General features: G+C 43.3%; 1 protein-coding gene across 2 annotated transcripts in view; it reads left to right on the plus strand.

The window, feature by feature from the left end:
• The window catches only part of ATP6V1A (ATPase H+ transporting V1 subunit A), a 31,442-nt gene that overhangs the window by 14,215 nt on the left and 3,539 nt on the right, over positions 1-13,688 (plus strand). For both annotated transcript variants that reach the window (XM_037387870.1, XM_037387871.1), the window contains exons 3-14: positions 416-544; positions 2,076-2,290; positions 3,005-3,142; positions 3,671-3,822; positions 4,632-4,794; positions 5,976-6,084; positions 6,893-7,015; positions 7,110-7,224; positions 8,341-8,404; positions 9,161-9,364; positions 11,315-11,409; positions 12,596-12,767. In XM_037387870.1, coding sequence (XP_037243767.1) covers positions 416-544; positions 2,076-2,290; positions 3,005-3,142; positions 3,671-3,822; positions 4,632-4,794; positions 5,976-6,084; positions 6,893-7,015; positions 7,110-7,224; positions 8,341-8,404; positions 9,161-9,364; positions 11,315-11,409; positions 12,596-12,767 — 1,679 coding nt within the window. The remainder of the gene's footprint in view (positions 1-415; positions 545-2,075; positions 2,291-3,004; positions 3,143-3,670; positions 3,823-4,631; positions 4,795-5,975; positions 6,085-6,892; positions 7,016-7,109; positions 7,225-8,340; positions 8,405-9,160; positions 9,365-11,314; positions 11,410-12,595; positions 12,768-13,688) is intronic.

Raw genomic sequence — 13,688 nt, forward strand, 5'->3', positions numbered from 1 at the left:
CTTTAGCATTTTTCTTATGTTTTAATTGGGTCAGATGGGAATATGGCCCAGCTAACTGAAAAGGAGGGTGCCTACGGAACTTGTCTGTCAAAGTTCACTGCATCTCTAAAGCTCTAAACATCCCCTATCTGTCAGGGTAGATAAGAGAAATTATGGTGAGAATTGTCTGTGTACTCCTGTATTCTGATAGCGTCCTCTTATTGAGCATAAAGGGACAGTGTGATAAGTATAGGGAAATGTTTTCTTTTGGCTTTTAAACTAGAAGTATCAGTATTTATGGCGGCCAAGGTATCCTTTTTGTGAAATCAAAAATGGGTGAATACCAGGCTTATGCTGTGCAGTTCTTACTAACTCCTGATGAGTAAATTTCCTGAGCTACAGGAAAAATATTCGCTTACGTGCCTGTCTTTTACAGTGGTCACAGCGTGCAACATGGCAGGTGCTGCTATGTATGAGCTGGTACGAGTAGGCCACAGTGAACTGGTGGGGGAGATTATCCGACTGGAAGGGGATTTAGCAACGGTGCAGGTGTACGAAGAAACGTGTATCCTTTTCAGTGATTCCTCTGGGCCTGCAGACTGTGCAGTCCAGAGCACAGAGTGGTGATGAGGGTGAAGACAATGGACAAAGCTGACTTGATACTTCTGGTGCCAGCGGGATATCGGTTCTGCACGTCTTTTGTAAATTCCGATGGTTTTAGGTAAATCTTGTCTTGCTTGGCTGTGTACCAAGGAGACTTTTTTTTTATATATATTAAGTAGAAATCAAATAGTGTGTACCTTAGAATTGAAAATTTATTTTAATTTAAATATTAGAGCTTTATAAGGAAGTTGTTTGATAAATGTCAACCATAAATGGCAAAACTACCAAGCAGTATTTGTTGTGGTTTTTTCTTTGCTTTTGAAAACTATGCTTGTACAACACTTAAATAGGAAATGTAAAGTAGGCAGGATGCCGCCTTCTGGGCAGAGTATTTTGCCAGACATAATCATTACATTTTTGCTTCTGCAGTCTGCTTACAGAATCTTGGTCCAGCTAGGACACAGCCTGTATTCTAAAATCTAGTCAGCTTAAAATGTATTTTCTATTACACATATATGATAGAATACCAGTAAAGAAGTCATAGAAGTTGAAGCGAGACCTTTTTTTCAGATATTCTTTTAACCTTAAGAGTTGGCTCTGTGTATCTGTACAGGCTAGGAAAAAGCCTGTGCTGGCTCCCAAAGCTTTGTTCTGAGGAGCTGGATGTTGAACTGGTGACTAACTCCTGACTGTACCTAATAATTTATCATTTTAGGTGGCATCATCATTGTAATATCTAATAGCCTTCCATCAGTACATGGAAGAAGTTTGAGTATAGTTTACTCGTAGGTTTCTGATGAGAGGGTTGCATCCTAGGGCTCTGTGAAGTCAACTTGTGTTTAACTTCTTGAGTCTTGCATAGGGTTTTGGGGTTTTCTTTTGTATTCTAGCAGGGCCTTTTGCCAAACTGCGGGCCCTTTGCGGAGAAGTCCATTGTGCATCTTTGCTCAGATAGTGCATAGACTGACAACTTGATACCAGAGGGGAGAGAAATAATGCTGGTCCTTGGACGATCTCCCTTTGAAGTTAGACTGCTGTCAGAAAGGCTATGTGAGGCTCAAGGTCTAAACAGTTGTGCTCCCTAACAAATTCCAAAGCAAAAAATTAAATATTTCATAATATTCTCTGATTTAAACAATCAGACCTGTTTTCTAGATTTGAAGATTTAAGAAATGCCTAAGATTTTGTCATCCTGCTGCTTGGCACTCCAGTGAACTCATCCATACAGTTGACTTGAACTAATGACTGTAAAGCAGAATTATTTACACCTCCTGTGCATCTCTGGAGGATTAGCAACTTTGTTGCTTTAGGAATTTCAGCTTGAGTTTAGTATAAAGCCTACATGCTTATCAAATGATGATGTGTGATATAGTAATAAAAATATTATCTTAAAGTCAGAAAGGTGGTTTAAAGGTACGACAGTGCGAGTGTGATGCCTTCTGCCCTGTTTCTCGCCCTTTCTCTGGATGAACTTTTCCTCAGCAAATCTTTAGCTGGTGTCTCTGTAGGAGACCCTGTACTCCGTACTGGCAAACCCCTGTCAGTGGAACTAGGGCCTGGCATTATGGGAGCTATTTTTGATGGTATCCAGAGGCCTCTCTCGGACATCAGCACTCTGACCAAAAGTATCTATATCCCTAGAGGTGTCAACGTGTCAGCTTTGAGCCGAGATGTCAAATGGGACTTCACACCTTCCAAAAATCTGCGGGTATGTTCTGACAAGCCCATCTTCCTTTCTGCTCCTCTGCCCTGAAAGTTTAGGGCTGGAGCAGAGTGCCGGTGCTGTGACTGCTGGGAGCTACGGTTAACATTGGTCTGAGGTTTGTGGAAAGGAATACTAGGAGCTGGTCGTGATGTATGAGACTGGATGGGGTTCATCAAAACTTAATTGATGTGATTTACTGTGTGTGGCCGCTGCATATGAGAAACTTAAAAAGTTTTTATGTATTTGCAAAACTGTCAAGAAGCTAGTGGAGCTGCACTAAGCAGTACAGGTGTTACCTGAGCCAAAAGAATGTCTGCAGCATGTATTCCACAAATGGTGAAGGTAGCCTTAGAGCTGGAAAATGTCACAGCTTTAGCCCTTGGCAGCATCTTTTTCCAACCTTGTAGGTTAGCATTTCTCTACTTAACGCATTAAGCTGAGAGGTATAAAAGAAACAAGGAAAATTCCTTGCATCAGTCAGTAATTGCTACTGTCTGAGCCTTGCAAGGCACCTGAACCCAGACAGTGTTGCTAGTGATGTGCTGTTAGTGTAATGAGTTATGTAAATGGACTACTGTGCTGTAACAACGCATTTGTAAAGGGAGTAATCACAGTGCTAGACTTAATAGCTATAGTTATTTTATACAGTTCTTTGTCAAGGTTCTTTTTTAAAACTGGAGTTCTCACTTATGACTAATAGACCTGTTCTGATTTCAGGTTGGCAGCCACATCACTGGTGGAGATATTTATGGTGTGGTGAATGAAAACTCCCTTATCAAACACAAAATCATGCTGCCCCCACGGAACAGGGGTACAGTTACATACATTGCTCCACCAGGAAACTATGACACTTCAGTAAGTCCCCCAGCAGCAGTTTCTGGTATATTCCATGTCTCTTTCATAAGGCTGATGTACTCTTTCTCTTCTGCATGATGCCAACTAGAAAGTGTTTCATGCGACAAGGTGTCAGAGTTAACGATTGCTTCTGCTACCCTGCCGGCAGGGATTACACAATTACCTTGTGCGGTTGCGTTCTATATATGTGTAGATAGATGGATAAATATATATCTGTTCCCAATGGCACTTCAGTGTGCCAAGCTCGCTGACCTCTGTGGGGACCAACAGTATTTTATGAATATGTAAAATTCAGTTGCTCTTCAAAAGCATATTCCTAATTGAAGCTTCACCTTGTGCTTCCCCCCCAGTAGCACTGTAAATACGGGAAAGAGCTTTCCCTTGGGAAGGGATGATGGTGTATTGAGGTTCTGAGAAATGGTGGTGCTATCAAAAACCTAGTTGTGCAGAGTAGTTGAGATGAGAATTTGCATGCTGGTCCAGTGTGCAGCTGTTTGCTTACTTCAGCTGTCTGGTGCTGTCTGTTAGGATGTTGTCTTAGAGTTGGAGTTTGAAGGTGTGAAGGAGAAGTTCACTATGGTCCAGGTCTGGCCTGTGCGTCAAGTCCGTCCTGTTACTGAGAAGTTACCAGCCAATCACCCTTTGTTAACTGGCCAACGGGTCCTGGATGCCCTCTTCCCGTAAGTACTACCTTTTGTCTTCTAGTGTGTAAGAAATCTCTTGTGGGAGGAGGCCATTTTTTTTTTTTTTTTTTATAAGGGCAGGCAGACCCCAAGCTTTTACTGTATATCACAGCATAATCTCAAACAATGTTTAGCTGAATTCCTCATATTTCTATATTTGGCAGGAGAACCTACTAGTGGAAAAAGGAAGATAAGTTTAAAAAGATAGTTCTAGTGCATTAATCTAGAAAAGAATAAAAAAGCATAAACTTAACATGATCATGCCAAATGTACAGAAAGGCTAGAACTTTCAAGCTTGATGCTCCATTTGAATGTATAAGTAGGATCTTTCTCCATGGTCTTGAGGATATATAGTTCCCAATGATTTTGGGGTCACCTTTATGAAAACTGTTGCACTTTAACACAAAATGCTTATTTAAGCAGCTAACTTCCAAGACACTGAATTCAGTAATTTTGGCCTTAAAACGTTGTGTTGCTTATTCTTACAATGCACAGCTAAGTGTGGTTCTTTCCTTAGTATTTGCATTCCTTTGGTGCTTCCAGCTGTGAAAACTGCTACATTTCAAGCCTGAAAGTTTAGCTGTTGTACCAGCGTAACTCATGTACTCCGAGGGCAGTAGAAGAAAAGGATAGTTTATTCCCTCAGTCTTCTGGTTTTGTGAAATACCTCTGTGCTTCTCACCCAGAACGCTGGATGTGACTTCTGTCACTCTGCTTTTAATTAAGGAGTTTTATTGGAAAACATTCTAAGATGGGAGAGCTGGTTTTGAGTTCTTTGCAAATCAGAGTCCTGTTTCTTCACTCAGGTGTGTACAAGGGGGTACAACAGCGATTCCCGGGGCATTCGGTTGTGGGAAGACTGTGATCTCACAGTCTCTCTCAAAGTACTCCAACAGTGATGTCATCATTTATGTAGGCTGTGGAGAACGAGGAAACGAAATGTCTGAAGTACTGCGAGATTTCCCTGAGGTTAGTATGGAGAATTCATGGAGAGTAAACCTTCTTGGGAAGACTTGCTATTGTACTAGTATTGTAACCAAATAAAATACTGTATCAGTAGAGTGACTTGAAATTATCTTCTTGCCTTCCTGCTGTAAGTTCTGGTTGTAGTAGCAGAAAGCCCTCTTGGCTTGTTCAAGAATGATTTCAGTGGCCCCTCGATAAACATCTGGACTAATCTTTGTGTATACCTTCTAACTTGTTTAAAATAAAGCCAAAATGTATGCCAGGGTGTAATTTTGCTCAGATTATAATAAGCACCTTACCTTTCTCTGGTCTCTAACTTTTCTAACTTAACCATGCATAGCAAATGCAGCATCTGTATTTACAGGGTGGTGTTACAAACAGTTAGTAGATACCAGTTTGGCACGTTAAACTTTGGAATACCTTCTGAAGGAAGCAGAAAATGTCTGGGTTTAAAAAAAAATAGACACAACAGATCTAACAAATCTCCTATCTGTTTTTAGTGAATTAGTTGTGGCACATTCTTCTGTAAAATATGGGGAAGAAGCCAGATAGTCTGAACTGTTAGGTTGAAACTCCACTGTCAGAAATAAGGGGTAAAAGGCTTGGATGTGTGTGTTGATTATGAGATGAGAAAGTCAAGCTGAGGTGGCCGTAAAAAGGTAAATCTCTGCATATTTTTAAGTGGAATTCTACACAAATGTCAGGATAACACATCCTGTTGTTCAGGTGCTTGTTAGACTGCACCAGGGTTATGTATGGGATTTCATATCTGGTTTTCAAAAGTGAACTTGCATCAGTGTAGATGGGGGGGGAAACCTTTCTGATTCCTAACAGACTTAACAACAGGAGGCTAAGATTATTTTTTTTGTTCTTCCAGCCTTCCTGATGCGGTGGATTTCTCAGTACTCATTTGAATGGGATCAGTAGGGTTTTGCTGGTTGCAGAAGAAGAGATGGGGCTGCGGCATGTACGTAGGGTTAAGCAGAGTGCAGTCAGGAAGGCAAACCAGCATAGTATCCTGAAATCTTTCATCTAGTCTCTGCTCTTGGTAGAGTAGCTCCTGATACAAGGAGAGTAATACAGTAAAAGACAGTAAAAAAAAAAAACAACCCACAACTAAAATAAACGAAAAGCCTTACTACTGGTTTTGGTGTTGGTTTTTTTTTCCTTTTCTTGCATTTTAGTTAACAATGGAAGTTGACGGCAAGGTAGAGAGTATCATGAAGAGAACTGCTCTGGTAGCAAACACCTCCAACATGCCTGTGGCTGCCAGAGAAGCCTCTATCTATACTGGTAAGATTTACAGGAGGCTGGAAAAGGCTGTGTGTGTAGAGCAAGCCATCATGCTCTAGTATTTTCAGTTCCTGAGATGGTCAGTACCAAGAAACCAGCTTAGTTTCAGAAGTCAACCCTTTCAGGCCTTGTCTGCACAAAGTTGTGTCTTAAATGAATGTGGCTTGCTTGTACATAATTACAATTTCCAAATTTTGAGTAAATTTTGCTTAAAAGGTGAACTGACTGCACTGTAGTTTTTCTCCATGTGTTAATTGTGTAAGCTTTGGTTTGTGAACAGCTTTTTGCTGACAAGTACAGCCACTCCTCAGTGTGTGAGGAATGGTGTCAGGGCAGGAACAGTACTCTCTGAGTTGGCAGGCTAGTGTTCTTTCCTTTGCAGCCTTTTAGAGGCTTTTTTAAAAAAAATCTTTCTTATGAAAAGTTGTCAGATAATTAAGACAAAATGACCTTTTCTCACTGTTGTATTCTAGTAGTTTGAAAGGGAAGGAGACATTTTACAGTAAGAAGAGGCTTTGTTCATGGTTTCCATGAGGCAAAGAGTAGTATTGGTGACATTGCCATGTCTCTTCAAAGAAATACATGGGAATATAAGATGAGGCAGTGTGATTCATAAGCAAAAATGGGGAGAGTGAGAACAAATAAGCAAAAAAAGACAGCAAGGACATAATGTAGTGGGAAGAAAGAATAACTTTCAGTGTTTCCACCAATATGTAAACTTAGTCTTATTTGCATCTCAGTGACAATGTACAAGCATAGAATTCCTTTTTGAAGTGTATTCTGCAGCACACTGTTGTCTTTGTTCTAGGAATCACGCTGTCTGAGTATTTCCGAGACATGGGCTACCATGTCAGTATGATGGCAGACTCTACTTCCCGATGGGCTGAGGCCCTCAGAGAAATTTCAGGGCGACTGGCTGAAATGCCAGCTGGTGAGTGGTCTTTTCTCGACCTAGTCTTGTAAATATAAATGCATCCTTTAAACTCTGAGCCGTTGACTCCATTTCTGTGTGTTGGTGTTTGCAGACAGTGGTTATCCAGCCTACCTTGGTGCCCGTCTAGCCTCTTTCTATGAGCGAGCTGGCAGAGTGAAGTGTCTGGGAAATCCTGAAAGGGAAGGCAGCGTCAGCATTGTTGGAGCGTGAGTGCTGCATTTCTTTGCTTTGCGTTGGCTGCAGTTCTTCCTCTGCGCTTTTGTATGCTAAAGTACCTATTTTTCAGACAAAAAGGTCTTGTCGCTCTGTGCAGCTGCAGAACTGAAAACATGGGAAGGAGTAGGTAGACATTTAGCCTGTGTTCACCCAGAACTGCTGCTGAATTGTGCAAGGGCGGCAGAAAGAAGGAATGTGAACAAGTTGTTCTGTGAGGTGCAGAATCACAGTCACTTGCAGCCATTGGAGTAAATGGCTCAGGGAAAAATGTCGTTAGAGCTGTCACTGAGAAGCATGTCAAACCATGCTCAGAGCAGGAGGGACAGGGCAGTCAGAGCAGCAGTGTGCACTGGGGGTCATAAGGAATTGTGATTCTTATGCTGCTCCATGTAATTCTACTCTAAGCAAATCTCAAGCTGCGATGGGCTGTGAAAAGCGTGCGGTCCCCAGACATTCTCCTAGGCTCAATTGATTTGTATATCATACTGTGGGCAAAGTAAATTTCCCGTCCACACATTTTCAGGCGAGCCTCTAGCATCTGCAAGAACACCCAGCATCCATTCTTTGCTCTGCTTAATTCCATTGTCCACAGCACACATACCCAAATGCATTGTGCTTTTGAGGTTGGAAGAATTATATATTTTTTAATCTATAGGAAAGCATATATTAGGGTGTCGAGCCCAAATGAATTTGAAGTGGTTATTGTATAGGTGAATATCTGAAATCATTCCAAACTGGGATATTGTTTTCTGTGCATTGCACTGCTTTTCACAGTGTCCTACGAGCACACTTGCTGAATCTGTTCCAGTTGTGATAGGTTTGATAATCTCAAGCTGGAGTTGCTACCTGGAGCTAGTGGTTAAAATCAAACCCTGATGTGCCATCAGTCAGTCACTGATATCACTGTTTCATGGTGAGCTTGACAGGACACCGGTGCGGGTCTGCCTCAAGCACTTTCTGCAGCAGAAGCTTGAGGTCTGTTACTTGAAATGGTGTTGGCTTTCCTGGTTTCTGTGATCACTGATCTATGCAGTCGTATGTTCCAGTACTTCAGTTTGAACTGTGAAAGTAGCTCTGGTAACTTTTCCTTATCTCTTCCTGCTCAGTGTATCTCCCCCAGGTGGTGACTTCTCTGACCCTGTCACATCTGCTACACTGGGCATTGTTCAGGTACGTCCCCCGACGTTTCAGCTCTTTTGGCCACTTTGTTAGACTCAAAATGATTGTGCTTCAGTGCATTTGTGGCTGGGGCCTGAGAGCGCTGATTTGACACAGGCAGCTTTGTAGGGTGCTTTGGAAAATGCTCTGACAGCATAGAAGGTGACCTTGTAAGATGGTCTCTGAACTGATGTGTCTGAGATCACTTTGGAAGAGGGAATGAAGGTAACGATTCCATCCGACGCTGACTGCTCAGGAATATCTGTGCGCTTCCTGATTGCTGCCCCTGGAGCTGTGCTTCAAATGTTGCTGCTCTCCGCTGAGACGGAAAGTGAACCACTCCTAATAGGTGCGTTGAAATCACAAAAGAATCCTCAGAGCAGCAGAATGTCTTGCAACCGATTGCAGCCCTGGTTTGGGAAAAGGAGTTACATCTAACAGGTCTCCACTTAATTAGACTCCAGTGTTGGCACTGTCTTTGTTACGGCGTGCTTTCTCCCTCATGAGGAGTCTCAAGCTGAGTAAGTCTGAACTCAGCTTAAAGGATGCATCACTTTTTTTGAGAAGTATATTTGAAAGTAACTGCTATAGTTAAACTAACATAAGGAAGGCTTGTCTTTCCTCTCTTGGGCTTTCATTTGTGATAGCCTTTGCCACATTGCGTTTGCTCAGACTTGTGTTCTGTATTGGGTTTTGGTTTAATTGCCTTCAATTATTTCAGTTCATTTTTGATTTAGAACACTGGTTGATCCTTCTGGCTTCTGACAGGTTTTCTGGGGCCTGGATAAGAAGCTGGCACAACGCAAGCACTTCCCCTCTGTCAACTGGCTGATCAGTTACAGCAAATACACGCGTGCCCTGGACGAGTACTACGACAAGCATTTTACAGAGTTTGTCCCTCTCAGGACAAAGGCCAAAGAGATCCTACAGGAGGAAGAGGACCTTGCAGAGATAGTGCAGCTTGTGGGGAAGGTGAGCAACCAGCTGTGAGGAAATGTGGTGTCGGTGAGCCATCCTCCATTTCCCTACTGTAGTGCAGGCCTTTGACCATGTCGTAAGACCAGCCTCGATGGATACTGCATTGTGCAAAAAGGGCAAATGGTCGCTGGGAGAGGTCAGACTCTCCTGCCTTTAACTGTGCTTTATTTCAGCTTTCTTACATGTTGTTCGACTTCTAGTGACACGTACTTTTTTAGATTTGATAAACCTTGGCTTGATGCTGCTTTCCCCGTGTAAATTAGATTGCAGAGCGTCTAACGCTGAAGTTAAGAAACTTCACTTGCTTCCGTGTTGTAGTCCTGCTGAAATGCCCTTTGCTGCAACTTAAACCAGTACCCTGTTGGAAATAATCTTTGTAAGAGAATGATACAAACTGATCTTCACTGTTGAAGCCATCTGAAGGGTTACAGTTTATTAGAAACCATGTTGCCAGCTGCAGAACAGAGGTGTTGGCATTTATAAGCTGGCCTGTGGAAACAGAAGTGATGTCTGCTTTTTCTAAAAACTGGTGATTACCTGGTTTCTCTGTGGAAACCCGTGACATGACACGTGGCTCCATTTCACAGGCATTCTTTAATTTCCTTCATTCCCTTCACTGTTTTGGAGGGAAAGCTGAGCTTGGACAGGAACATTTCCCTTGGGAGCTCTCAAAAAGGACCCAGTGAAAACAGTGTTTCAGCTTAGCACTGCGAATATGACGATTGAAAGGTGCCTAGCACGTACTTGACAGGAGTTTAGTCCCATGATGTCTGGATGAGCTGCGCCGATTTCCAAGGTGGTAGCAGCAGTGTGGTAACGTGTATTAACTAGTTATTTGGAGGAGGCTTGCTGCTGGTGCTCTCCCTAGGCACTGATGTAGCTCAGCCAAGGTGAGGCCTTTCACCAGGTCTTGCCTAGCAGAGCTCTCTTCTCTAGATGTGCCCTTGAGGAAGAGGAACCATGATTTTGGGGCCTTCTGCAGTTTTCTATTTACAAAACCACCTTCTAAAAGACTAGTTTACAGAGCAGGGTAGAATCGGTTCCTTGGTATGGAAGGGATATTGATAAGCCAGTGCTTGTAACCAGGCGTTATTCCCATGATAGAAATACTGGAACTGGTGACCTTGTTCTCAAAGATGTTCTCTTTAACAGTTGCTTTCAATCAGGGCTTGCCAACAACTGCAACAAACTTTTGCAAAGGGGGAATAGCGGAAAAACAATCAGACATTTGTTGTATTATTTTGTAGCTCTGAATTCTGTTTGCCTCCTTGTGAAAGAAGGTCCAAGCTTCCTGTGTAGAAAGCAAGCTGGGGTATAAAAACTGGATCTGTCCCCTTTAGCAGAAGGCCAGTGAAGGTGGAGAGGAGCGCCCTGCGGTGCCCTCGGCAGCGGTGCGCCGCGGGTTGTGGCTGTCCTGCAGAGCATGGCAGGCACTGGCATCGCCTCCTTTGCTTCTCCTGAATGCCGGACAGGGAAAGGCCATCGGTACCTGTGGGGGCTAGTCTCAGATCATTGAGATAAGTTAATAATCTAGCATGCCGAGATCTAGTCTTTTTTCTGTGGACACATACAGATTGAGGAAGGTAAAAATGAATTTGTCTCTTTATGTAGGAAGGTGATGTTTCAGTGTACCTCATAACAAAGCTGTGTGCGCTTTCTGTGGGTGGTGGTTTTCTCATTATCTTAAAGGAAACTTCCTTTCCATTGTTTTATCATCAGATGGACTTAAATTATTGGCTGTTTCACCCATCTTAATTTGGCAATCAATTAAATTGGCTGTTCTATAGCAGGGAATGAGAAATGCCCGAAAGGCAGAATTCTGCTGGGAGCCATCTTAAGAGGGTGGGAAGAAAATGGGGTACTGAAAGATAACAGTTCTCATCCAGGACACACCACATCTCATGGACTTCAGTACTAAACCAACAGCGTACCTTACTTTTCTAGGCTTCCTTGGCAGAAACAGATAAAATTACCTTGGAGGTTGCCAAGCTGATAAAAGATGACTTTTTGCAACAGAATGGTTATACGCCTTACGACAGGTGAGTTCCGACTGGCCGCTCTGCCCTTTTAGTCCTGTGTAGCCTGCATTCAGACAGCTGTTTTATTTGGAAACCGACCAGTGCAGAAATTAATTTTACCTGCCATAATTGAATGGAAGAACTGCACTTAGGTAGGCCATCAAACCGTGTGTTCACGTTGCCTTCCCCAAGGCGTGCAGACCTCTTCCTCTGAGTTTCTCAGGCTCTCGTCCTTATTTGGTTGGCCAGTATCTCTGCAGTAGTGTGTCCTCTGGTCTTCCCGGGGAGGAGGAGAGGACCACTTCATTTTCCCAGACAGCATCCAAAGCCTTCCTGTTTTATTCCAGGACTGCAAGAATCTGCTTTCAGTTACTGCTGCATAATTCTTAAGTTTGATCCATCAAAAATACTTCCTGGATCTTTTCCCTAGTGCAGTGTTTATTATCCCAGCCTTTGCTTCTTTCCCTCCTATCCGTGTGTTTTAACAGCCTGTCAAGGGCCTTTCTGTAACTTCATCTCACTCCCCAGCCCAGGTAGATCGAGAGATCTGGAATACTTCACTAAAAATTTAGCTGTACGTCGTTCTGTAACGGTGTGTGCCTTTGGTTAGGTTACTAGGGCAGGCACGCGTGTATGTGACGGGGAAGCACTGCAAGCAGCACGGTGCAGTGTGTAACTAATAATGAGGCATCTTCTGTGGCAGCCATCTACCTGTTAAAAAAGGAGCTTTTTGGGAGCGCAGTGCTTTCGGCACAGAAACACTCCCTTTCCTGTGAGCAAAGACACCTGCAGAGCTGTCGGGTCATCCCTGGCAGCTTGGAGGAAGCCTGCTCCCGTGATGGACAAAGTAGGAAGGAGGAATTCCGCTGGCTTGCTCTGGTGTTTGCCCTTTCTCCTGAGCGTTGGCACAGATTGAAAGGCGGGGCTGGTGCAGCGATGGTTCCTGCTCTCCTATTTTGCCCAGCGTTTGAGTGCTGCTTCAGAAACCGCACTTCAGGATGGCTGCCTTAGCCTGTGGCTTGCCTGGGTTTAAAAATGCGGGACCTGTCAGAGGCAGCGTCCTTTGATAGTATGTAAAAACACCTGGAGTAAAGCAGGCTGGCGCTCTTTCTGTCAGGTGAGAACAGAGTTGTCGCGAAGGTGGGGGCAAAGGCTGGTCCTGGTAACTGGTCCGAGGTGCCTGACGGGTCCTCTTCTGTTCCGGCAGGTTCTGCCCTTTCTATAAAACAGTGGGAATGCTTTCCAATATGATTGCGTTTTATGACATGGCACGCCGTGCTGTAGAAACCACAGCCCAGAGTGACAATAAGATCACGTGGTCCATCATCCGAGAGAACATGAGTGAAATCCTCTACAGACTTACCTCCATGAAGTTCAAGGTATGTTCACAAGGAACTTGCGCTGCTTTCGTGAGCTCTCGGTGCCTCTGAAAGGCTGTTTCTCAAAGGTGCTCACAGTTGCCTTAGATAAAGGTCTGTGAACGGAGACTTTTTGCAAATCTTCTTCAATACACTTTTATAACTGGTTTTAGTTTGTGAGCGCAGGAACAGTCGGGACAGAAATCTAGTCAGGCTGTGCCGGCTGCAGAGCCTTGGCAACCCCAACTTCAGTATCCTTTACGTTAGATATATTCATGTAATAGTACAAGCTCCTTTCCTGTTTGTTTGGGGGGTTTTGTGATAAAATTCAGTTTAAAAAATACAAAATTATAACGTGTTCTCAGGAAACTTTTAGCAGATAAAAGCAGCCCTAAGCATAAATCCAGGAATGTGCTAAAAAGTGAATGGTAGAAATGTTTATCAAGCTATTTTAAAAGGAAGTTAAGGAAAGAAACGCTCATCTGCTGCAGTAATACGTGATGTGCCCTGTATTTGGCTCGGGACCTGAGGGTGGTAACCAGGAGGAGAGGAAGGGACAAGTAAGTTCAACACGGGCTAAAAAGAGAACAAGTGGCTTGGGGCACCTGCCCTGGGTAACTCCAGTAGCTGTCGTCTCAGGGTACAGCTTTCCTAAAACTCATCCAGAGCGTGCTGGTGTAGCAGTTACTGGTAGGACAGAAACTGGGGATGCTGGCTGATGTTAAAGTAGCTAAGGAATACTCTCTCTGAAGTACAATGCTTCATAAGAGTCAAATATAACTCTTTAAGCCAATATTGCAAATTTTTCAAGAACAAGTACTGTAAGATAAACTTACGTGTAAAATTAAGTGTTCTGGCGTGCCAGTGTATTCTGTTTCTGCAGGGGACTGGCTTGTTTCTGCAGTAAGCAGATCCCTGGTATATATTCTCAAAGCACCAAGA

This window comes from Falco rusticolus, chromosome 5 (assembly GCF_015220075.1).
Source record: "Falco rusticolus isolate bFalRus1 chromosome 5, bFalRus1.pri, whole genome shotgun sequence".
Lineage (NCBI taxonomy): Eukaryota > Metazoa > Chordata > Aves > Falconiformes > Falconidae > Falco > Falco rusticolus.